The sequence below is a fragment of the Vicugna pacos genome, chromosome 16, assembly GCF_048564905.1.
Source record: "Vicugna pacos chromosome 16, VicPac4, whole genome shotgun sequence".
Classification (NCBI taxonomy): domain Eukaryota; kingdom Metazoa; phylum Chordata; class Mammalia; order Artiodactyla; family Camelidae; genus Vicugna; species Vicugna pacos.
Window position 1 is genome coordinate 2,501,646 of NC_133002.1, and position 25,384 is coordinate 2,527,029.

The 25,384-nt window shown below is 59.4% G+C and overlaps 1 protein-coding gene across 1 annotated transcript; it reads right to left on the minus strand.

The window, feature by feature from the left end:
- Positions 1-1,149: 1,149 nt before the first annotated feature.
- TSPOAP1 (TSPO associated protein 1) lies at positions 1,150-24,928 on the minus strand. Its single transcript, XM_072940184.1, has 31 exons — positions 24,599-24,928; positions 23,686-23,793; positions 23,262-23,390; positions 22,485-22,664; positions 21,746-21,931; positions 20,513-20,590; positions 20,346-20,429; positions 20,010-20,099; positions 19,686-19,808; positions 19,306-19,410; positions 17,856-17,906; positions 17,420-17,440; positions 16,412-16,616; positions 15,659-15,831; positions 14,342-14,457; positions 13,945-14,054; positions 9,835-9,986; positions 9,127-9,504; positions 8,802-9,041; positions 8,282-8,458; positions 6,825-7,691; positions 6,086-6,185; positions 5,845-5,999; positions 5,107-5,275; positions 4,652-4,723; positions 4,198-4,230; positions 3,919-4,022; positions 3,759-3,830; positions 3,444-3,554; positions 2,746-2,807; positions 1,150-1,230 (listed from the first exon to the last, which is right to left on the minus strand). Exons 1-30 carry the CDS (start codon positions 24,926-24,928, stop codon positions 2,778-2,780), a joined length of 4,749 nt encoding a protein of 1,582 aa, XP_072796285.1. The 3' UTR covers positions 1,150-1,230; positions 2,746-2,777.
- Between the last annotated feature and the right edge of the window lie 456 nt (positions 24,929-25,384).

Consider the following 25,384-nt stretch of genomic DNA (forward strand, 5'->3'; position numbering starts at 1 on the left):
GGAGTGGGTTGGAGGGGCAAACGGCAGTCAGGCAGGGAGAGGCTGCTCCACAAATCCAGGTGAGAAGGTGATGCTGGCTCGAGACGTGATGATTCCATCAGTGTCAGGGGCTCAGGTTCACTGGAGTTTGAGTGAAGGTGCAGCCATGGTCCCCACACTTCTGTTTGAACAGTTGTTACCTGAAGACTGTTAGGCAGTTAGATAAGTGGGGGTACCGGGCAGACAGGTGGAGGAGAGGGAGGAGGGTCTGGAAGATGGCAGTGTGCCCGCCTGCAGCATAAAGGGTCTTTACTTCCTCTGAACGAGTGCCAGCAAGAAACTGGTTAGAACCCAAGGGTGGAGACTGTGGGGTAGCAAGAAGGACCCAACCAGATGTGACCTAGTGCTATTAGCACTGCAGTTTAGCCCCCCCTCCTTGGGTCTTTCTGTGTGCATCATGCGTAAAGACATGCGCCCCAGGGCCGGGCACGACTGAGCACTCTGGGGCAAGAGCCGTCAGCCAGTCAAGAGACCACCTGTAAGCGAGGGTAGCAGAGGAAGGGAGACAAAGACCATTGCTGTCTGCCCTGGACCTGCCCACCCCCGGTTCTCGGAGGAGTGCTTTTCCTTTTCCTGAGTAAATCCTGTGAAATCTTTTGCTGCACAACGCTGTCTCCTGTTGTCTTATCTTTCAGGTGTGACAAGAGCTGGAGTCTTTTCCCTTTCCCTTTTGGGGTAACAGTTCCATGAGTCCCAAGAGAGAAGGCAGGAAGAGGAACAGATTTAACTGGAACCGAGGGGGAAGAGGCTCCTTGGAAAGAGGCAGTGGCTAAAGCCTTCCCAGTGTTGGAGAGTGGTGAGTGGATCATGGACTGAAAGAGTATTGCCCGGATTTCCAGTCACTGGGGCATCCCCGGTGACCTCAGAGCAGGTTCAGGGTAGATCCAGAGGAAAGGGGCCCGAGGACTTGGAGGAGTGAGGAGGTGTAGTCATAGAGTGTAGACAAGAGGGTCACACCTCCTCTTTTTGGCCCGGTTCACTCTATGAGTCCAAATAGGATGGGTTAGCTTTCTACACAAAGTGGACTCCATTTTCCTGCACTTCACACTCCTGTGGGGCCCCAGGAACCTCAGAGGATGAGCTGCCTTTCTCGAGCAGCCGGGCAGAGACCTGTCGGTCTGGGAAGTAACTTCATGGGTGGGCAGAGCTCCTCCTCTCCATCACATGAGCACTCTGGTGAAAGGTCCAAAACTGAAATGGATGTTGACATAGAAAGTCCAAGAGGAAATTTCTGCCCGTCTTGAGTTCTTCCCTAGTCCACCCTAACACTTAACATACTACCCAGTCTGCTTTGTTAAAAGCAAACACTACCTTTTACTTTCCTCTGGCTCTCTGCCCTTTAGCTAACCAGTAAACTCTGATCCTCTGTAGGATGCTGGGCTGACAGCGTCCTTGGACTTGACCCTCAGGACAGATGCTCCAGCTCCCCCACGTCATCCCCTCCCAACACTCCAGGGAGGGCAGTTTCCGCACCACCTCTCAGATGAAGGAGCATGCCCACGTGGGCCAGCAGATGCAGGGTCCAAGGGCCTTCAGAGAGTGGAGCCAGTGCCCACTCCAGAGAGAGGAGATCCAGACTCTTCCCTGAATGGCCCCCGAGAGGGTTGCAGGGAGCCCAGGGGCAGAGGACACTCACAGTTGGGCATCACCCCGGAGGCGGCCCTGCCCACTCCTGGCTCCCTTTGCCACCCACCCACCCAGACTGTGTTGCTAGTGGCCTGAGGGCAGGGTTTGAGCAAACAGGAGAGCCACCAGGAAGTGCCCCAACATCGCTGACATCCCCTCCTGTGCCTGGTACCACCCAGTCAGGTCTTGCCAGCCTGTGCGTTCTCCACCCCTGCCCCCAACTCCGTTCCTCAAACTCCGGCTTCCACCAGAGCCTGGCCATCTGCTGGCAGGGCCAATCACAGAGCCCAGGCCGGAGGCAGGAGCTAGGTGCCCAGCCTGGGGCCCACACTCAAGACCCTGGCGATGTGGCAGGGCCTGCCCACAGAGAGGTCTCCTAGCACCTAAAGGTCAAAGAATCTCTTGCCAACCAGCCAGGGCTATTGGCTGGGTGGCAGGGGCCAGGCCCTTCCCACTCCCTCCCAGGGTTCCCAGAAGGGAGAGGTTGCTGGGGAAACAAATGGAAGGGGTCTCTGAGCCGCAGAGATGAATGGTTTGGGGTTACCTACGAACTCCAACTGTTTAAGCCTCCTCTTTTATTCCCCCGAGCAGAGAAAATTGAGAGTTGGATATAAAATCATGCATCTGATCCCCTAACAGGTCATGATGCAGAGGACAAGGGTGGGGAGACTATTATTACTGGTGGCATCATAGCATCAACCTTCTGTCACCAATAATAATAACCATATTATAATACCATAGTCATACAGTATCATAATATACTGACGAGTCACAGTATGGATGTCACATAATATTCTATAAGCTGCGTGAGCTATAGAATATGAGAAGTCAGCTAACATGGGACATTATATACTATGATGACATGTATTCCTATGACAGCTGGCACCGCCCGGAGTAAGGCAAGGGGAGTGGATGATCCTATAACCGAATCTGGATCACGGCAAGATCTCCCTCCCCTGTTCCCTGGAAGAAGCGGGGGAAAGCCAGGTCAGCTCCAGTGTCAGAGACAAAGGAGCGCTGTCTGATTACAGTGCCACAAAGAGCAGGGTCACATGGACATGGGGTTCAGTCCCCACTTACACGTCGCTCTCTCTACATATATCTATCTCCATCTAGCACTGGACTCTTCTCCTCCTCGTTCTCTGAAGAACAGGGGACAAAGAGAGGAGATGGGTTATGGACAGACCCACATGCTCTCCACCCAGTCACCAGGTCGCCAGGTCACCAGGTCGCAGGGGCTGGCCCTGCTTTGCAAAGCCCCTTTGCAGATGGAGGCCCAGGGTTTTCCACTGGGGGCTCTGGCCTCATCCTCTCCCTATCCTGTGAGCCTGGAGCTTCACTGTACTCCACCCACCCAAGAAGCTGGGCCTTGCTGGGCAACTGGCCTTAAAAGGCACCTGGGAGACAGGGAGATACAGCAAGGGGGCAGGGGGCGTACTGTAATGGGGGCTATGACGGTTAGAGGTGGGGGGAGATCTGGAGTCCTTCTCCACAGGGCCCCTCACTTGCACTGGCCCGGGGTGTGGGCAGCCAGCTCAGATGGGCCGGAGATAGAGGTGGCAGCCTCCCCGCTCCTCAGAAAGGGGCACATGCTGGGAGGGAGCCACCCCAGCTGGGCGCCCTCTGGCTGTATGTGGCTCAGCAGCTCCGCCCTGGGCACAGGGCACACCTGGCTCACAGCCCAGAGGCACCTCTCCCACAACGCCGTCCTGCCCCCACCACCACACCAACAGTGAGGAGAGCCAACTGCTGAACTGGGAGCCCAGGTCCTCACTGACCTGCCCCTCTGCCTGGGGTGTCCCAGGCTCCCTGTCTGAGCCACCTGCCTCAGGCTCAGGGCCCTCCAGGAAGTTGGATGGAACCAGGCCCCGCTGTCCATTCAGTTCCCCCTGAGGAGGAGATGCTGGTGAGACTGAGACCAGGAAAGAGGCCTCAGCTCCACCCCCTTGATTCTGAAGCCCTGGGGGAACCACCCGGGCTCAAGGTCACAATCATGGAAGGTGACCTAGTCCATTCCTCCAGGCTTCCATCAGGAGACGTTGCTCATCCCCCTTCCCCGCCTCAGGGGCACTCCCCCACCCCCATGTTCTCACATAGTAGAAGCCATCATCGTCCATGCCCCCGAACACTGTAATGACGTCCCCTGCCCGGAAGGGCAGCTCCGCCTATGGAGAGACCAAGGGGCAGTTATCAGGTCCAGGGAGGGAGGCCCTGCCACCCCCCGCCTTGGCTGGGCTCTCAGAGGGCCCTCACCTCCACGTCCATGTTGGGGGAGCTCTCCCGGGGGTTGTAGTCAAAGGCAGCCACCATGCCGCGGGGAGCTTCCAGGCCAGCAGAGGAGACCCGCTGGAGTGGGTCTGCAGGAGGTGGGGGAGAAGACACAGGACTCTCCTAGGCTCCCCCGCCCTATACTATCCTCCACACAGAGGCCTGCTGACCCTATCCACCACGCCCCACTAGTCGCAGGCCCTGGGGAGAGGCCAGAGGGGCCGCCCCGCCCCACCTCTTTCTGTTTCAGGGATGGCCCCTCACCTGCACAGAGCTGCGCAGGGCCTTCCGATTCAGCTGTGGAGAGAATGTGCCCATGAGCCCCGCCCCTCGCGTCCCTCCTCATCCCAGGTGGGGGCTGGAGCAAGGGCAGGCAGGATGCTCAGCCTCAGCCAAGGGCTGCAGGAGAAGGACACCCAGAGAGCACAGTAGCCCAGCCCCTTAGCTTTGGTAGGAATTAAAGCCCCGAAAGGGTAGGTGACTTCTCCAGGTTGCGTAGAACTTATAGTGGGGTGCTTTTTGGAACTGAGGTCCCAGCAAACTGCTCCCCATCCCCATTAGAATGAAGCTCCCCACTGGAAGGGATGGCTGTGGGTGAAGATCTGCCCTGGTTCCCTTTACCTGCTCAGGACCTCACCTGCATCTCCCCAGAGAGCCAAGCAGTGCCCTCCACCCCCCTCATCCACAGGCCCCGAGGGAGAAGGGGGGTCTCACCCACCTTTCTTGGAGCGGCGGGGTTTGGGGGGAGGCCCAGTTGTGCGGGCTGTGGAGTACACAAAGGGACCGTTCCCTGGTCCAGAAAGGCAAGGACATGTAAGAGAAACCGAGGCAGGGAGGGAGATAGGACAGTGACTCCAGAGGCTCCTCTGGGGCTGTGCCAGGGTTCCTGTACTCAAATTTCTGAAAGGCCTTTCTCTCCCATCCCCAACCTCCAGGATCCAAAATCCATGGCCCATCTCCTCTGCAACAGACCCCCATTCCATGTGGAAAGTTCGCTGCTGTGGCCATACTCGCCTTAGTCCCTGAAGGCCCCAGTGGCTCTGCCGGTGGATGAATGAGGCACCCAGGCCACTCCAGACAGACAAACTGCTTGGGCCAGGGTTGGGGTGGGGCCAGGGTTTGAGTTGGAAATGGGGTGGCGAGAGGTGGGTGAGGGACAGGAGCAGGTCATACCTGGACCCTCAACAAGGACATCAGGGGACAAATAACCCTGCTGGAGCAGCTGCTGTCTCCCGGCAGGGCTGTCCACAGCCACCTCGGCCACCATGTTGCAGGGGATGTAGCCCATCCGGCCCCCACCTTCACCCCGGTAGAAGCCATCGGCATCCTTGTCCCCAAACACCTGGAGGTGAAGAAGACCAGTTATCTCAGGAGGCCAGTTGAGCTTGCTCCCTGCGCTCCAGGCCAGAACCTGCAGCACCACACTTGGGACTACAGGAGAATGCTCTGCCTTCAGCACGCCATGGTACAGGAGATAAGGAAATGGCCAAAAATAAGGATCAGAAGGATGAGAGAAAACAGCCCTTTCCGCATGACCATCGCCCACTATCTGCACATCCATTCCCCCAGCCCACCCCAGACTAGATCTCCCTGACCTCAGAGCAATGGCCAAAAGCCTTCAAAAAATGCTTGGAGGCACAATAAAAGCTATGATGTTAACAGTCAGTCAGCGTTCTATGGGCACTGAGCCATTTAATCCTCAAACAACCCTGTGAGGTAGACACTGACATTACCCCCCTCTCACCAGTGAGGAAACCGAGGCCCAGAGGAGTTAGTTAATCCACTCAAGGTTACACAGCTAGAAGTGGCAGCATCAGGACCCGACCCCACAGCATCTGGCTCTAGAAGCTGCGTTCTCATCCCTCCAGTGCAGGGAAGGAGGGAGGAAGGACCTGGCAGTGAGTCAGTCACCTTCAGGATCTGGCCCTCCTGGAAGGGGAGCTCCTCCTCCCCGGCATCAGGGTTGGGTGACATTGACACGGGGTCATAGTCAAACAGAGCCACAAAGACCCTGATGGGTAGGTCCTGGTAAGCCAGCGCTGCTTCTGGAGGGTTCCTCGGAGGGGCTGTGGGGGAGAGCAACGGCAGTAAGTGCTGATCAAGGGGGCAGGGCTGCCCGCTCAGCCTAGCCCAGCCCCCATCAGGTGCTCACCCAGCTCGGTGGGGCCTGGCCTGGACCCCCGGGCCCCTCTCCGCAGGGGGCCCCTCCGCCCACAGCCAGCCTGCCCTCTGGGCTCCCCAGTCTCTGTTGCCTGCAAAGAGAGTGCAACAGATGGCAGAAGTGACACACCATCCCTCCAGCGGGCACCTCAGCAGGGGTAGGACCCGCAGGCACTCCCCCAGCTCAGCCTGGCAGCGTGAGCGGCACAGCAGAGCAGGGACACACATTCCTCTCCTGGAGCCGTGGCCCAGCCTCGCTGGGGACATCAGACACCCCCATGGAGGGAGGAAGGGCAGGAGGGGAGGCCCCAGCTCCAGCCACCTTAGTAGATGAGTGCAGTAGAGGGGACTAAGGTTAGATCTTAGAGTTGGCCAAGGAGCGTGGGAGAGGGCCTCTTCTCGGCGTCAGGGTTGGGTGATGCTGGATATCACGCTCAGTGTCCTGAAGATGTAATTAGCTAAGCAGAGGGAGGGGCCACCCTGCCCGAAGGCAGGGGCCTGGCTGGCTGGTGACTAATGACAGCGGAACACTGTGCATCCCAGTTCCAATCGGCAGAAGCAGCAAAGCAGTGGAATGTGGGCGGGAGGAGGCGGTGAGGGAGCCCGGAGGCCCGGCCCCACCTCTGCTGATGGACGCGGCAGCGTGGAATGGGAGCAGCCGGTGGGCAGCAAGCAGGGCCACCAGGTGGCAGCAGGCAGGGGGCTGCCCAGGGTGGGGAGTGGGCACGGACCCGGGAGGGTGACTCCTTGGTTCTGCCAGTTGCACTGCGGCCTCTCCGCTCTGGCTCCCCTTTCTCCCAGGCCGGGAGGCGTGGGTAGGGGTTGGGGCCTGAACTGGCCTTAGGAGGCCCCCGCGGCCTTCCTACGGGGGCTGTGCCCCAGGCCTCCCCATCTCCGAGGTGGCAGGAGCCGGTGTAGCTGACGCCCCCGCCGCCCGCCTCCTGCTCTTCCTCAGAATCGTATTCGATGCTGATTTCCAAGCACTTCGGGGAGAGGCAGCTGGCCAGGTTGGATTCTGGGGCCCGGCCACGGGTGCACTTCCTCGAGTGAGCTGGCCGCCCTCTCCCACCAGCCTCTGGTCCAGCCCTGCTGCCCTCGACCACAGTGGGGCTACCCTTCTCCCGTGCGGGGCCTGGTCGTCCCGAGGCCTGGGACCCGGCGTTGCTGAGAAGCCGGCTGCAGTGTTCACGGGGATCTGGGGACCGCCTGCGGTTTGGGGGCTTCTCAGGAGACCCACTTCTTCCTCTCCAGCTGCTTCCACCAACTAGTCCAGGCATGTCCTCTGGGCGGTCCCCAGCTCTGGAGGGCTCAGGAGACAAGGGACATAGACCAGGTCCTCGGGGCCGACCGCTGTCACAGCCCAACCCCAGCAATGCAGGTTCAGGTGGGCCAGGGTCTCGGAAGGAACAGCCTGCCCCTGGCCTCTTCTCATTCTCCTCGTTCTCCGCATTCTCCTCTTCCTCCTCCTCCTCCTCCTCCTCCTCCTCCTCAGGGATGCTAAAGAGCTTCTTGCTGCAGAACTGCTGGAGGGGCAGCTCCAGGATTTGCTCCAAGATCTCCTCGTCGCTGTCAGTCTCACAGCAGGGCTCGGGCTCAGGCTAGGGGTGGGGGGGGGAGGGTAGCAGGGAAGAGAGGTCCGTAGGAAAAGGACAGAGTTGTGACCTTAGCCCTCAAATGAGGGCAGGGGTTGTAGGCAACCCCATAGCCCTCCCTCAGCTTCCTCCAAAAGGAAGGACCAGAAAGAGAGGCCTGGCCCCAAGCCACGCAGCACATCCAGGGCAGAGCGAGAGGAAGAATTAGGGAACACTCCCAAGGAAGAGGCTGAACGGACGCTGGGACCCTCCGAGAGGCAAGAGCATCAGGGAGCAGGCTATGCCTGTAATAGCAGGGAGGCCTCCCGCCCCCTCCCTGGAAGCTCCCAACATCAGGCTCTCAGATGGCCAGGGCACTGCTTCTGGAGGGTCTGAGCAGGAGAAGATGCAGAAAAGAGCGCCTCATCTTCCCTTCCTCCCAGGAGGGCAGAGGCAAAGCATGAGCCACTTCCTATCTGAGGCACAGGACGGGGCTCGGGCCACACACCTAGACCACCTCTGGCACTCGGTGGCAGCAGGAGCAGCTGCTGACACGTGGGGTAGAGGTCCCTGGAACCAGGGGTCTAGGGCCCACCAGCCCCTCCTCACCCCGTTACCTTGGCCCCCTTCTCCCTGATGCTGTTGCCAGCAACCTGCTTCTGGAAAGAGCAAGTCCTGACACCCAGCTCCTCCTCCTCCTCCTCCTCCTCCTGGATATCTGACAGATCTGAATTGCGGCCATGGTCCACAAGAGAGTTCCCCAGACGGACCCCGAGCTCTGCTGTGTCCTCCCGCTGCAAGAGCAAAGACAAAGGAGGAAGGGAGGGCAGTGAGGCAACCCCAGGGGGTGGGCAGACTCGGGCAGGGTCAGCCCCAGCCGGAATGAACGGGGTCCCTTGGCAGGAGAGAAGGTCATGCCTCAAATGGAGGAGATGCACACTGGGGGTGAGGAAGAAGGATGGCAGCCAAGAGGGAAAGAAATCTGAACGATAAAGTGACAAAGAAACAGCCATACACAGCATAGAACAAAGCCAGAGCAGAGCAGGGAACAGAGTGGGTAACCAGACTTTGACTGGCAGAGGCAGAGAGGAGGACCCCGATTCCTTGAGGGGTCCCAGTGTGTCCCCAGCCCCATACCTCAGCCCTGGGCCTCAGCGCAGACCCTGTGTCCCCTCCACGGCAGGCCTCGGCACAGGGCAGCCTCTGGGCCAGCGCGGCCGGGGTGGAGCCAGGGGCCGGGAGGGCCTCTCCCGCGGTCTGCTCAGCCTCCTCTTTGGCCAGGGAGGAAACAGCAGGGCCAGGAACTTGCTCTTCCAAGGATGGCTCACTGGCCTTCCTGTCCCCTGAGGCATTCGGTGCAGCTGCCCCGGCCTCCTCCTGGAATGGCAGGTACCGAGGAAGAGTCCAAGCCCCAGACCCTTCTCCCAGCCTCCACCTGCTCCTCCGCTCCCCAGCGAGGTACCTGGGAGCAAGGTGCTGGGCGCTCCGCTTGGGATCTTTTTGGTGTCTCTCTGGAAGGGCTTGCTGGGGGGGCCCCGGGGGGTTCTTGAGTTCCACGGGGGTCAGGGCACCGAAGGGAAGAGCTAGGGTCCCCAGGACCTGGGGAGGCTGGGGCAAGGGGTGGTCTGGCCTCTGAGCCTGGTCGTGGTGAGAGGCAGGAGACCCTGGCTGGCAAGCAAGCCTTGGCCAGGGCTGGGGCGACAGGAGCCGGGATGGAGTCGGCCGACTCGCCGTGTGGCGACATGGTGCGCACGGCCACCTCGCGGCACACCTGCAGCAGCTGAAGCTGGGACAGCTCCACCAGCACGCTGCCTGCTGTGGGCGAGGCCACCTCCATGATCTGCAGGGTGGAGGGAGCACAGGATGGGAAAGGGAGGCTGAGATGGCCAAGTGTGAGGACACCATGACAGCAGCATTATGTCGGGCACTGCACTGAGCCTTTGGCGCCTCATCTCATCTGAGCCTCCTGGCCACGTGGCTTCAGTGGTGGAGCAGTTTTTGAATCCCAGTCACCTGCTACCAAAGCGCATGCTCTTAACCAATCTGTTACACAGTGCCCAAATGCCGGGCATCTCTGTGCCAGGCTGGGGAGACCAGGCCTCTGAGCATGGCAAGGAGAGACCTACATCCTGCTCCTAGAGTAGAGATGGGCAGAGTCCCCAGGCCATACCTTTTGCCCATCAGCGTAAATGGCGTAGCCTGTGACCCGGACGCCGTTGGAGGTGCCAGCAGCATCAATCGTTACTGGGAGCCAGCTGATGATCAAGATTCCAGGGGAGGGCCCTGGCTCAATCTGCACATCCAGGGGGGCATCAGGCGGGCCTGCAGGAAGGGGGCACAAGACCCGCTAATGCAGGACACTCACCGCCAGAGGTAACAGCCCACTTTTCCATGTCCCTAAAAACACAAGTAGCAACAGCCTCCCCTTCCACCAGCACCTGTGGCCTGACACCCTCTTCCCGAATGTTACAGACACCAGGTGCCCGAGCACGCATACCTGCTGGGAGTGTGGTGAACTGCAGGGTGGCAGCCTGCTGCTCCAGCCTCTCCCAGTCTGGTTCCCGGGGCCCTCGAGGTGGGAGCTGAGCCTCCACTCGGGCCTGATAGAGTGTACCAGGCCGCAGGTGGCAGAAGGTGGCCCAGTAGGTGCTGGGACGGGCAGGGGGGCACTCTTCCCCATTGAGGTAGATGGCATGGGCCAAGTTGCTATTGCTGGGCACCCAGGTGATCTCAGCAGACGTGGCTGTCAGTCGATGGACCCGCAGCTGGCTAGGTACCAGCCCGGCCCGGGCACCCAACGCCACGCAGCAGCGTAGAGGGTCAGAGCTGCCCCGGCTGGTCAGGGCCTGCACGGAAACCCGGAGGGGCCCCGCCCGCAGGTCCAGGTTCTCCAGCACAGCCGTGGGGGGCGCCCCGGGCCCCAGGGCCTGACGCAGCTCCCCATCCACACAGATATGGTAACCCCGCAGCTCCACCTGCTTAGGAGGCGGCTCCCAGGCCAGCACCACGCTGTGGGGCAGCTGCTTGAGGATGGCCAGACCTCGGGGGTAAGGCACAGCTGGGGGCTCCCCCAGGCCCTCGGGCGGGGGGCTCAGACCGAGCTCGTCCCCTGCGGCCTCTTCCTCTGGTCTTGGCTGGCTGCGTCCCCCGCTGCTCTGGCCCCCACTGCTGCTGCCACCCCCCCCTCCGCTCAGGAAGCTGAGTTCGGGGCCTGAGCTGTGGGACAAATCGGCCAGCTCCGGAGGGAGGGACGTCAGGAGGTCGTCGTCGGACACCCGCTCTACAAAATTGGAAGGGACCAGGCCTCTTCGGCCGTCCACGAGCTCTCCTGGCAGAGGGAGGGCGAGGGAGGGGAAGACAGAGAGGAGGCAGAGAGACCGCGCAGTCCAATGAGTGCACTTGAGCAACAGTTAGTGGGCGATCGTAAGCATTTGAGTCGGATCAACAGTGACCTGTCAGCACTTTTAAACGGCAAGAGCGGTCAAGGTCTGCATTAGGGCGTTAGGGTTCATTTTCAGAGCACCGCGGTAATACAGGACAGTGCGGCTTAGACGTTACTGTGCGGAGGAATCACCCGGAGATTTGTTAAAACGCAGATTCTAACTCAGCTAAGTCTGCGTGGGGCTGAGCGTCTGCATTTCCGACAAGCTCCCGGGTGATGCTGATGCTGCAGGAATGTAGGAGAACGCTCATGTTCTAAGGAGATGCATGTTGAAGGGTGTCGAGGTAAAATGTCATCTGTCTACGACTTGCTTTTAAATTGTTTTTCTTTTTTAACCCACACATAGAAAAAGCAATTATGGCAAAATGCTGACAACCGTTGAATCTACAGTGGTGAGTACATAGGTGTTCACTGTAGCATTCTTTAATATTTCTGTACGTTTGAAAACTGTCATATTACACAGGCCTGAGGAGTGAGGGCAGGGGCACCCTTCATCTTCTGTAGGGAAAACAGACATCCTCGAAGGGAGAGGGAAGCCCCCTCTGGTCAGAATAAGGGAAGGGATCTTTAGGGACAAAAGACAGACGTGCTAGAGAAGAGAGTCCCCTGTGGGCTCTAGAAGGGATAGGGGCCCACAGCAGGCCTGGATCCAGGAGCATCACTGGCAGTCAGTCCAGACAGCAACCAGAGGTAAGTTCTGTGGCCCTGTGCCAGTTCCCCTGAACACTCGGCATGAGAGTATTATATAACATTTGTTGTTGTTTGTTTGTGAGCTGTTAAGGAACGCAGAAATTGGGGACACAGCCTGTCATATCACAGCTAATTTGGGAGAAGGAGAAAGATTCCCAGGGGACAGATAAGCTGGCAGCTGTGTGCCTTACTGGGAGGAAGGAGGAGCAGGGCCAGGGCTTAGGGCAGAGGGCGGGTGTAGGCTGGCCTGAGCTGCAGAAGGGCAGGTGAGTTTCCCCAATACCCTCTCTTTCTGCTTATGCTAGGAGGGAAAAAGAAAAAATAAGGAAACTTGAAGAAGAAAACAAAAGAGATTTTCAATAAATTGGATAAAATAAGCACTGCGGTGGGCTGAAAGCTGGCCTCCCCCAAATATGTCCACATCCTAAACCTTGGATCCTGTGATTATGACTTTATTTGGGAAAAGCGTCTTTGCAGAGGCAATTACGTTAAGGAGCTTGAGATGAGATCATCCTGGATTATCTGGGTGGGTCCTAAATCCAATGACAAGTGTCCTTATAAGAGACACACAGGGAGGGACACCAAGAGAAGAAGAGGAGCCAATAAACTATGGATGCAGAGACTGGAGTGATGTGGCCACAAGCAAGGAACACCTGGAGCCACCAGAAACTGAAAGGGACAAGGAACCGAATCTCCCCTAGAGCCTCGGGGGGGGAGGGGGTTGGCTCTGCCAACACCTTGATTTCAGACTCCGGAGCTCTGAGGGAACACCATTCCGTTGCTTTAAGCCCTCCAGTTGGTGGAAATTTGTTCCAGCAACCCTAGGAAATCAACACAGCCACCAACACTAAGGAGTGCGACCTTAAAGGTCGGAGCCATCACACTAAGCAGATCTACAGCCCTGAAAGGCTAGTGCTGGAGCCTGGGCCAGAGTCAGTCTCTTGCTTCCGAAGCTCGTGCCCTAGAGAGCAGTCCAGGTGGGACCAGACGAGGATGAAGCAGTCACTTAGCCAAAGTATGATGAGGAATAGAGCACCTTGCACCCAGTGGTCTACGTGTCTTTCAGTCATTCCAGATGGCATAGTTCAAATTCCAGTGATTTTCGGGGAGTCAATACTTATGTTTGGGGTGGTGGGTAGAGCTCAGTGGCAGACCTAGGGCTTGGCATGCCCAGGGACCTGGGTTCCATCCCCAATGCCTCCAATAAACAAACAAACACACAAACCTAATTATCTCCCCGTTTTTGATGTTTTGATTTTTTTTCATTAAAAAAGTCATTTTCCTGGGAGCTACTTAATCCTGCTCTCCATTATCCATCCCTATAGAGAGTTTAGCTGTTTATTATCATTCTTAGCACCTACTCAAATAACAGGCATGGGGCCCAGGGAGGAGCAAGCTCTGAAGTCCTGGCCTCACACTCTCAAAGCTCTGGGTGTTACAGACCCAGACCAAACCACTTTCCTAAATCCCCACACAAGGTTACAGCTCTCGCCCTGCCCTGTCCACATCTCACCCCGGACTCCTCCCCGCAGTGCCATCCTCCCCGCTGTGGAAGGATGCAGCCAGGTGCCTGGCCAGGACCACCCTGGGGAGTCTCCCAGAGCCCTTTCTTCTGCAGGCCCTGCCCTGTTGCTCAGTTTCAGTAATGGGGCATCTGCCTCGACTGCCCGATCTCCCCACAGGCACTGGAGAACTGCCCTGAAGCTCCGCCCTGCCAGGGCCCTGATAACTGCTAACCACTTGCTAACATCCTTTGCTTGGGTTTGGCCCCTGATTCCTCTTCCCACACAGACTGGAGTCCAGCATCAGATCTATGCTCCACGCCTGACCTAGGTCACTAGCGTTAAGCACTGCCACGCCCTGTCTGCCAGTGCAGAAGAGAATTTAGCTGAATTCCCTGTGACACTCTGTCCACCATATGGACTGTGGTGGCCCTGTCCTGCCCTACGTGGGGCAGACCTGGGGTCGGACCAGCTGCTTCCAGAGTCCTCCCGTACCCTTTCCCCGCAGGCTGCTGGGTCTCTGTACACCTTTTAGCTGAGTTAGAGAAGTTACAGTGGGCTGAGAGGATACGGATGGGTGGGGGTCTTTGGGGAGAGGAGCTTAAAAGCAGGGGAAGGGACAGAACGATCCCCACTACCTTCCTACCTTCAAAGAAGCCATCCTCGTCCATGCTGCCATAGACATAGATGTACTCGCCAGCAGTGAGCGGAAGCTCTGCCTCCGGGTTCTCATTGGGGCCCTCGAAGGGGTTGTAGCTGTGGGAAAAGGTGCAGAGGAGGAGGACAGCGACTGACATTCTCCCTCCGGGTCCTGTATCCTCTCCTCCAATGCACTTGGCCTCTATGAGACTTGGCTGTGCACTGTTAACCAAGTGGATCACTCACTGTGCCCACCTCAGCCCAACTAGGTTAAGAGGACGTGTCCAACTGGGATCCCTGAATCACTCCCACCATCTCCAGATGGTGCTGCTATCTTCACCCGCCCCCTTCCTCCGATACACCCCAAATGCTGCGGGAATGGGGAGCGGCAGGGAGGGGCCTACCTGTAGCGAGCTAGGAAGACCTGGATCCTGGCTCCTCCCCGGGTGCCCTCCGGCGCTGCTGGAAGCAGGGAGACGCTGTCCACCTCCAGCTCCTCCACCTCACTGGCTGTGTCCACCTGGGGGCAAACAGAAAGGACCAGTCCTCTCCATGATGCAGGGCCAATGGCAAAGCAGATAGAGGAGGCATTATTTTGAGAAGAGAAGTTAAGCACATGCTGGACAAGACGAGCAGTGATGAGCCCTCATGTTTTCTAAATCAGCACCTGAGCCAGCAGGTCCTGGCCGAGCCCTGATGCCCTGGGTAGAAGGAGGGGGGATAACCTGGATCCCTCCTTGAGCCCTGGCCTCTGCCGCACCAGTAAATAAGACCACTTTCCCCATCAAAGGGGCGCCAGCCACAACGGTGTGCAGTGGGTGTCCAATGACAGTTTATCTCCTTAAGGTAAAGGCACAGCAAAGCACTCTGACCTTAAAGGGCTGGAAGCACAGAGGTAGAGGGGCTGAGAAGTGCCTGTGGGGAGGGTCCTAAGATGGTGAATGGGGGCATCCACAGCCAGCACCACCTTTCTATCCCACAAGGGGGCAGTAGAGGCCCAGGGCTGGGTTCTACCACTCTCCACAACATTGGACAGCAGGGCTGCCCCTGACCTGCCCCCTCCACTTTTGGGGGTTTGGGAGTTAGAGAGGGATGAGGACATCAGAAGAGTTGTGAGTGATACCAAAGAACTGGGTAATAATAATAGCTTCCATATGTTAAGCATCTCTTGTGTGCCCTGCACTGAGGGAGGCTCCATCCTTGGATTTTTTTTTTTCACGTAATCCTCACAACAACCTTACCAGACAGGTTTATTAGTTCACAATCCAGACAAGGAAACTGAAACCCAGAAGGGGTCGGCGACTTGCCTAAAACAAAGCTGGGATCTGAATCCTGGAACCTGCGCTCCATTTCACATAACCATCTGCTCCTGCTACAGACACTCTCCTGAACAGCCTCATTATGCAGATCTTGGCGCCAAAGTGTCTCTCTCCATCCAGCCCAGGACTCCAGGGCCTCTCTGGGTCCCAGAGGGGCGGGGCTGGGCGGCCCCAAGGCAGGGCTTGGTGGCAGGTCCCGGAGAGCAGGGGTGGGCCCCACCTAAGCTCCCTGCCCACCAGGAAGAATCCACTGGCCTCTCCCACGGGGCCTGGCTCCCCTTGGGACCCCACATGGGCCAGCAGCCACTCAACTCCTGGGGACCCTAGAAGAGGTCAGGGCCACCTCCCCATTCCCCCTTCCCCAAGGCGGAGCCAGACCTCAGGCCCCTCCCCAGCACTGACCTCGGGCGTGGGGCATGACTTGGGGCTGTTGTGGATGGACTCAGAACGAGAGGAGTTGGAAAGAGATTCTGTCTTCTTGGCAGTCCTTCGGGGGACCCCAGCAAGGGTGGCAGGGGCAGGCTCGGAAGACTTCGGAGTGCAGCGCCCTGGGGAGCCCGGTGGGAGGTCAAGATCTAAAGAGAAGATGACATGTGGGCTTGGGTCTGTGGCCTGAGGAGTGACCAGGGACCAAAGGTCTTCCTGGATCTGGGGGCTTGGCCCTCCATACTGGGGGAACTTACTAAGTGGAGGTGGAGGTGATCACATATGTTATTTTGCAGGACCCTCACTCAGAGCAGCCTGATGAGATGCACTGGATGCTCCTGGCTTAAGCTTAGGACACAGGGTCCCCAGAGGTTTCACAGCACCATGGACTGAGTGGAGCCAGGACCACCAGACCTGACTGATGTCCAACTGGCTCTCCACCAGCCCACACTGCCAGCTACTGACCCCAGGTGCCCACCTCCCAGCCATGACCACAGAGGTCTTGGAGGTGGAGGAGCAGTAGCCTGAGATGCTTGGGCCAGACCCTGGGACAGCCACTCCTCCAGGTTCTTTTTTTCTCTCTATCAGAGCCTGGCTGTAGCCAGACCTGGTTCTAACTTGCTCTGTGACTTTGGGTGAGTTGCTAGTCTTTGCTGACCCTGAACTCTGCTCCATACAAAAGCCCCAGGCCTGGGGACTCCAGGCTAATGTCACTGGGGTCAACCTTACCTTTGGGGCCGGCCCCTCGGCAGGGCTGGGGGGTGGAGCAGCAGCAGGGGGGTGGCGGGCGGTCCCCCAGGGTACTGCAGCCCAGGGCAGAGGTGAGCAGATCCAAGGGACCCGGGTGCAGGCGGAAGGCCTGGAGCTCCTGTGCCAAGAGGCTGAAGCGCTCAGTCTGGCTGCGACATTGCTCCTCCAGCTCTCGAACCCGGACCTGGGCCAAGACCCACAATGAGCCACCAGGCCTAGCCAGGCTGCCCGATCCAGCCTGGGTCATCACCACACAGCCCCATGTGGGGCTTCAGATCACATCCACCCAGCCCCCAGGTCTGAACACCCCTCCTCAGCCTGGCTGCCCCACTGCCCTGCAAGGTGTCTGCCTCAGGGTGAAGACCTGGGGCTGTGGGACACCTTCACTCCCAACTCTGTCCCAGAGAAGGCTTGGAGCCTGCCTCACGCCGCACACCCTCATGCCCCCAGCAGGGCCATTTCCTGCTTCTGGCTGCTTTCTAGGCCAAAAGGGTCACCTCCCCCACCCCCATCACCACCACCAGTATCACCTCAGAAGTTTTCTTAGCTCCATAGTTTGTAACCCTCCCACAGTCAGTGACCCAAATCCTGGCCCAGAGAGATCCCACACGTCAGTAGGGGCATCTTTGTGATGGGAATGAGCCAATTCTCAAGAATTTTCCCCAAGTATCAGGAGAGTCCCCGTGAAGGGGATCACAGGTTGACTGGTGATGAACATCCTCGTGGTCTGAGTGACTAGGTTTCAGGGGAGGGAAAGCCCTGTGTCTGCCAGGCACAGAGGCAGGTGTGGGATGAGGGGATGGCCCACATGTCCTGCGGGAAGCCTAGCCCATCTATGGATTCTCAGGTCTGCTACCGGTCACACCCCCGCCATTGGACATGAGAGTCGGGACCACTTGGACCTGAGGGAGGAGACGCAGCTCAGCCAGTCTGGAGAGGTGTTGGGGAGGGGACCCCCCAAGGAGGTGGGGGGTCAGGAGGCTGTACCTGCATGGAATCCAGGGTAGACTGTGGCAGGAAAGGAAAGCACAGAGGAAACATTAGAATCCTTACCCTGTGGTCATCACTTAGCGAGGGAAGCAGAGAGGGGCCCCGGTGGACGCCACCCCGTCAGCTCCCAGGACTGACTAAGCAGTTGCTAAGGGGAAGGACATTTCAGGGCAGAGGCAGCCTCTAAGGTGGGTGGCGATGGGAGGCAGCTGCCACCAGACCCAGGAGCCTCTGCCCAACTGTGCTCTGGCCTGAGAAGTCGGTCAATGGTGGAGGGAAGGTCCCCAGGCCCTATAGCATTTAAGGGCCCTTCCTGGAGGCCCATACCCTCCACACCCACACTGACACCCAGGCAGTTCATCCCAGCTCTCTTGGAACCTCCCCAGCCTCCCCTCAAGCTGGCAAAGCCGGCGGCCACCTCCAGGGACCCTACCTCCAGCAGGTGCACAGCCCCTTCATGTTCCCTCTGAGCTTCTGCCTGGGCCTACAGGTGGGAGGAGGCAACATGCTGGAGGGGAAGGATGAGGAATGGGGGTGGGATAGGGAGGGCCGGAAGGGAGGAGGGGAGGAAGGGCCAAGGGGGAGAAGAAAGAAGAGGAAGAGAGAGGAGGGGAGAGAAGGCGGGGTGCTGGGAAGGGGCTGAGGGTCTCTCCCTCCTGACTCGCACCCTGGAGATTACCTCAGGCCAGAAGGCAAGAGGGTCAAGGAGAGGGGCCTATTCCGCTTCTCTCTCCCCAGGACCTCCTCCTTCGGTCCCCTGCCTCTCTCTCTGTCCTTTCTCAGCCTCTTCAGCCTGCTTGTCTTCTACCCCTTCTGAATGTTAGGGTGCCGCAGGGTACAGTGCTAAGCCTGCCTCGTACTCTACACTCTTCCCCCAAAGGGTCCCGTCTAGTCATGCGACTAGACGCATCGAATACTCCAAAACGATCTACAAGACCAACTTCCCACAACTCTGGGCTCATAAACCCAGCTGTCTATGGACACCTCCACTTGAGTGTGTAGCACACAACCCAAACTTGGCCAACACAGAATGCAGAACTCAGGATTCCCCACCTCTCAAATCTGCTGCCCTCCTCCCTCCTTCCTGGGGGATGAAAAGTCTCGACCTCCATTTAATCAGCAAAGGGATGAAAGAGCGGGGCCTCAGCTGGAATCCTGCAGTGGGTCCGATCGATTCTGTCTCCGAAATAAATTTCAAATCCGTCCACTCGTTTCCACCTGCATCTCTGCACCCTAGTCCAGACAGCCATCTTCTCCCACCTGACTGCCCGCTTCCACGCCCACTCCCTCGGCACCCTCCGCAGCACAGCCAACGCGATCCTCTAAAATGAGGGATCAGATCTCGCTATGCGCCTGCTCAGGACCTTTCAACAGCTTCTCACCACTCAGAGAGCAAGCTATCCAAACTTCCCAAGATCGTTAAGGCCTGAGGTGATCTGGCTCTTGCCTACTCCTGCTGTTCTGTCCAGCCTACAATATTCCAGTGACCTGGTCTGGACCCCCAAGCTCTTTCCCACCACAGGGCCCTGGCACTTCTATTCCCCTCCCCAACCCCATGAGGGGTGCTCATCAGCTGGCTCCTCCTGGCCCGGGAGGTATTCAAGGCTGACCTCTCTAAAGCAGCGGCCCCTCACCCCACCCCAGCCACTCTGTGTCACATTACCCTTCCCCCACTGACTCGTCAATGACTGGGACCACCTCATGCGTGGATCTGTTTATGCGCTGATTGGTCAGGGACCTGGTCTTTGCCCCTTACGGTCCTCCCTGTGCCTGCTACCCACTAGGTTCTTAGTAGACGCCCATCGGCTGGGTGATGATTAAGCTGGGGTCCGGCAGCCTATCACCCTTCCCCCACTCCTGCCCCCCCCCAGACCCTGCCCCACCTGCTGCAGCCTCCGGACCTCCTCCTGCTTTTCCAGCAGGCTGAGTCGGGCCTGCTCATGCTCCACCTCCAGCTGCTGCCGCCGCTGGGCCACTTCCCGCATGTGCTGAAATGCAAGAGCCTGGGTCAAGGCCAGAGCCCTGCTCTACTGTGTTTACAGAAGACCTAAGTCACGAGGAAGCCTCAGACACCATGTGTTCTAGATAGTCTCTGCTAAAAAGGAAACTGAGGCTAGAGAAGGAAAGGGGCCAGCGGCACCAGGACTCAGCCTTAGACCCCAGGGCCCAATAAAGGGTATATGCCACTGTCCTCCTTCTTCCCCGTGCCAGGGACCGGCACCCTTCCCCCCCCCCCCCACACACACACACACGGTCCCCTCACCTTCAGCACCTGCTCCAGGCTCTCCAGCTTGCTCTGCAGGCCCTGGCTCTTGAGAAGGGCCAAGTCCCTCTCCTGTGTCACCCCCAGGAGCTGGCCCCTCAGCTCTGCATTCTCCCACTCCACCTGGAAGGCCAGAGTGGCAGGGAGCCAGGTGTGTGAGCCTCATCCCCTCAGCATCCTCATGGGGGTGGGGCGAGGGTGTGGGGGAGTAGCAGGCTTCATACTCTAGCCCAGATCGGGGTGGGGTGGTGGAGGGGACAGCCCCTTGCCTGGGGCCCAGGACGGGAGCAGGAGCCCAGCCCCGCACCTGGGCAGAGCTGCTACCTGCTGCTTCTCCGTGGCTCTCCCACTGAGCCGAGAGTTCTCCTCCACGAGGCGGGCATTCTCAGTCTGGGCTTCCCTCAGCTGCAGTTCCTGAGAGACCAGAGGACACTGGGGAGGGTCCCAGCATCCACACTCCTCCTCTCCCCTACACAGAGGACCCTGCCCTCCCCAACCTGGAACCTGCATCAGCCTGGAAAGGAGAGCCCCGCACAAGGGAGGGATGGCGTGCTCTCAGGGCAGGAGGGAAGGCAGCAGAGCCGAGACGGAGCCCACCACCCAGCTGGTCCGATGGAGGGAAGGGAGGAGCTGGCCTCCAGGAGGCCCTCAAGAGCTCACCAGCTCCTCACATCGCCTCTGCTTTTTCCGGGCTTCCTGCTCCAGGCTCTCGCATTTCTTCCGCTTCTTGCTGAGCTCGGATTCCTGTGGGGTCAGAATGGAGCTCCTCGTGTGGGAAGGCAGATCTACCCACAACAGGTCTTCTCCACCCTTGACCTGGGACTTACCAGCTGCTGCACCCTCTGCTGTTTCTCTGGGTCCCCTAGGACCACGGGTGGGTTTTCCACATCCTCCTGGGGCGTGGCCTGGAAATGGCCAGAGGCAGAAGGCTGGCACCTGAGAACAGGGCCTTAGGGCAGTCTGCCCCCAGCCCAGCCTGTCTGAGGGGGGTTCCCAAGCACCTCACAGTCAGCAAAGAGATCCCCGCCCACTCCCTCCCATCAGACACCCCTGTGTCCTCTAAACAACGTAGTTTTTTGAGATCCTGAGATCCACGCTTGCCCTGGGATATGGGTCCCTTATCCAGGCCAAAGCTTTCCCTTTTTAGCTTCCAGTGCTGCTCTGCACTCAATACTGTCCCGGGTGTCCTTCAGTGACTGGCAGAGAACTAGGCAGCTGTCTGAGCCCCCAGGGATGCAGCGTCCCCAGAGCTAGGGGTCATGGATCCACCAAATCTGGGCTTGGCGGAGAGCCCTGCAGACCTGGCCACACCCTCCTCCCAGCTTCCCTCAAGCCCACCCTCTCGCATGTCCCAGTTATCCGTGCAAACTCTCTGGGAGGACAGGTCTTCATGGGTCGATGCATTTCCCTCCCTGGACCAGGCAGAGAGACAAAATCTGAGCAAGAAGCATCCTGAGGCCTGGATCGCTATGAAGTCTCTTCTCCCTCCCCTCTTCCCAGAAGGAGGTAGACCTGGGTGCTGCCCAGTACAGACAATGGAGAGGAGCCAGACCTCTAAGTTCTGGGGGTCCGGGCTGGGTCCCCAACCCTGGGGGCAGGGGCCGCCTAAGCCCGGCGCCCAGCGAGGGTCGCCCATACCTGGAGCCCAGACGGACACACGCCGCCCGCGGGTAGCCGGGCCGGGCCTGGAGGACCAGGAGGGCGCTGAAAGGGGCGTCCCCGCGCTGCAGCGGCTGCGGGAGGCGGAGGCGCGGGCTGGGCCCCGGGCGGCTGCCAGGGCAACCAGGGATTTGCGGCCGGGCCGTACCACTCGCGGCGCGGCAGGGGCGGCGGGGCGGGCTCGCGAGCCGCAGGCCCGCGGAGGGAGGACCCCGAGCCCCCGGGAGCCGGTGCAGCGCAGGTACGAGCCCGAGGGGGCTGGAGAGCCCCCAGGCCTTGCAGTGCGCACGCCGCCACCGCTGCGTCGTCGGGGCTCTGAGCGCGGTGCAGGGGGAGACCCCCGAGTCGCTCCCACCCCTGTCTATACACACCTACACACCTGCCCTTGCGCCGGCCCTCACCTCTCCCGGAGCCCCAGGGGCAGGCGCCCCTGCTCTGGCCGGGACGGCGGGGCCCGGAGGTCCAGGCGGCGCGGGCGGCTCCCGCTGGTTGCGCAGGGCGATCTGCCTCTGTAGCCGCAGCACCTCCCGCTGGGACTCGCGTAGCAGCCGGTCGAAGTCCCGCACGTGGAGCCACTGGGGGCCCTCCTGGAGTCGGGGGACAAGGAGGAGAGTTGGGCCTAACTCCTGCCCGCCCCACACCATCCCCAACAGAGGCCGCCCTCAGCCTGGCTGGAGGGGCTCCGGTGCGCAGGAACGTGCACATCCTCCCATGCAGACATGCCTGGTCATAGGTGCATGCGTACATAGCCACATGCTTCAGCTAGCCTGTGTGCAAACATTCCAAGGAACTCGTTTACTGGGCACTCACAGTGTGCCCGGCACTGTGCTAAATACCTTGTGAACATCTCTTCACACCAGTGTGTGGTATGTGTGGATTCACACAACCAGATCTATTGGCATGCAGCCTGAAGCCTGGAGCACAGAAATTCCCAGGTCTGGGACTCATGGCTCCACCCCCATCGGTTCAGCCTCCTTCCCCCACCCCACCTGGGCCGTTGCCAGGGGAACCTACTCCCGAGCAGCCTCCACCTTCTCTCTTCATTTGCATCTCATTAACATCTCGTCCACATCCCACACTGCCAAGCAGAAGGCCCTGTGTCGGGCTGAGCTGAAAGGGGTGACCAGGGCCTCCTCGCACCTTGCCAACCAGAGTGAGCCTGGCCTGCAGCTCCCTGCACTCCCGCTGCAAGGCAGCAATCTGCTTGTCCTTGGCCAGCAGGGCACTGGCTGTCTCACTGAGGTCCCGGGCTCGTTGGCGGGCCAGGGCCTTCCGGCACAACTCCAAGCTGGCCCCTGGACTGGGCATAGGAGCACTCACCTGGCCAGGGGAGGGGTAAGGTGAACTGTCACCTGAGGGATAGGACACTTCTCCCACTCCTCAGCTCCTCCCAAAGGAGGGGTAAGGATGAAAACCTAGAAGTATGGCCTCCTGCTTCTATACTGGGTCAACCCTCAGGGGACTAGCAGCCTCACCTTTACTCTATCCCAGCAATCTTCAAGCAGGAGTGAAAGGGTTAACAGCACATCCTAGTTTAGACCCAAAGGATGCTGCTAATTGAAGGCTGCCACTGTGATGGGTTGTCATCCCTGCCCCTGCCAGCTCTGCACCCAGAGAGGAGCTCAGGGGGAGGCTGCAGCCAACACCAGCACGTGGTAATCCAGAATCCTGCTCCCTGCCTGCTCAGGAACTCCCTGCCCAGCCTTTCCCTCCCTCCTGAGCTCCAGAAACCTTCAGCCTCCTAGCCTGGCTGGCTTTTGCCCTTCCTACACTTCGGCCCCTGGGTTCCTGCTTTCCTAGGTTCTAAGCATTGTAAGTGTTAAGGGTCCTTGACTCCCAAGCCCCACCCTTGAGGCCCAGCCCTGGCTCCCCTCTTCCCAGTCGCCCAGCCTCCATCCAGAGGCCTTCCATCCTCACCACCCTCAGGTTAGTCTCCTGCAGCTTCCGGGCCCTTTCCTCCAGGCGCTTGGCAATGACCGCCAGCTCAGCGTTCTTCCGCTTCAGCCTCCGCACCTTCTCCTCCGTCTCGGGAAAGCTGCTCTTCCTCTGACAAGGGGTCAGCCAGAATTGGGGCATGTGGGGAGCACTCCTACCCCAGACCCAGTCCTAACAACCCAGGCCAGGGCTAGAGCCCTGGGCTCACAGTGGGTTCCTCGGCAACCCCACAGTGAGGTGGGGGTTCACCCTCTCTGGGTCTTGAGGTCATGTCCGCTCCATGGAGCTCCCACTTGGAGGGGGATGTTCATGGGAGGAGGAGGGCGCTGAGGCAGAGGGCCAGGGTGTCTGAGTCTGCCTCCCCCCAGCTCCAACCAGGACCCAGGACTCGCTTTCCAAGTCTCACCAGCATCTGGTTCTCCTCCTTGAGAATGGCACAGCGCTGCTGCAGCTCCCCCAAAGCCCTCAGCAGCTCCAGATTGGGCCTGTCCCCAAAGCCCATTTTCAGCTTGCCCTGGTGTGGGAAAAGACACCACCCAGCTCAGGGCGCAGCTCCTCAAGGACCCAGCCTACCTCTGGAAGTCAGAGCCCTCCATATGGAAGCCTTTCCCCCTCCACAATACAAGGAGACATGAGGTTCTCCCCCATGTCCCAGGCCTTCGGAGGGGAGCACAAGAGAACCGGGAGAAGGGGCTGTTTAGTCCTCTCTGCCGACACTAGCATCCCCCAACCCTGAGACCCTCTGTGCTAGTCCCCAGTTCTTCTCCTCCCTGCCTATCTTGCCCTCTTGGGAAATGCCAGCCCGAGCTCCCTTTCCCACTCCTCCAGGCTCCTTATGGCCCCCAAGTTCCCTAGAGTCCTGCTCCCTCCGTCTTCTGCAGGAGACTGCTCACACCCACCCCAAACCTTGTCCTCTCTGGCTCAGCCCAGCACGGAGCCCCCTCCCCTGAATCTGCTTCCTCTGGACTCTGATTCCACCATACACCTCCACACACCCCTGGTACCCTCTCGCCCCCAAGGACAGAGATTTGCGGAGAAGACAAACAGACACAGACAGACTGTCAGAGAGAGACTCACAGAGGAAGAGGGAAGGGGGAGGACCAGAGGTAGGCAGACAGGCAGAGAGAGTCAGGACAGACAGATGGCAAAAAATGGAGCCACTGAGATTCCTGCCCCAAGAATGGAGGACAGACAGTCACAGAGACGGAGCCGCAGACGGAGACAGGCCAGGAGAAGAGAGGTGGGTAGTGAAGCTGCCTGTCGTGCCCAGGCTGGAGAGCCCCCGCCTCAGAAACCCCAGCCACCCACAGCTCCCTTACCTGAGGGAAAGCCTCCAGCTCCTCGTCCTCTAGCTTCTGGCAGCTGGGTCTGGAGCTCAGCACTCCCAGCCCCAGGCTGGGCAGCCCAGTTTCTGCTCTTTCAGGCTCAATGCCCCCCACAGGCCTGGATCTTTGGGCTCCCTCCGGCTCGGAGCTCTCCTCAGGCCTCAGTTCTCCAACATGCAGAGCTACCGGGGTGTCAGCAATGCTGGGGGATGCGCCTCCAGGTTCGCCCCCCTTATGTGGAGTCCAGCTCTGCCAAGTGGCCAGTGCCCAGGGCTCCATGTTTCCAGGGTCCCCCGGCCGTGGGAGGGGTGTCAGTTGCTCCATGGTTCTGCCAAGGGGCCCCAGGACCCGGACAGGGGGACATCACCCAGCCAGGTAGAGGGGCTGGCAAGGGTCATACCAGGCCAGACCCTTTCCTCTCTGAGCTCTTGGCTTCACCAAAGCTCCATCCAAGGTTGGCCGAGTTCTTCTTCACCCACAAAGGAGGCTGCAGGAATCGGGGCTGCCGGAGCTGGAGCTGGGGAGATGCAAGCTGTTTGCTCGTGGCTGTGTGTGCGCGTGAGTGTGTGGAAGAGCGAGGGTGTCCCCGTGGGGGTGGGGAGGATACGCAGAGGCCACTGACAGCAGCGCCTGGGTGCGGGTGTGCGTGTGTCTCCAGGTCTGTCTGTGCCGGTCAGTGCTTCCGTGCATGTGTCTAGAGGATGGGTACCCCCCACTTGTGTGCTGGTGGGTGGTGGTTCTGGGTGTCACCGTCTGCCTGTTTCAGAGTTACCAGTTGTC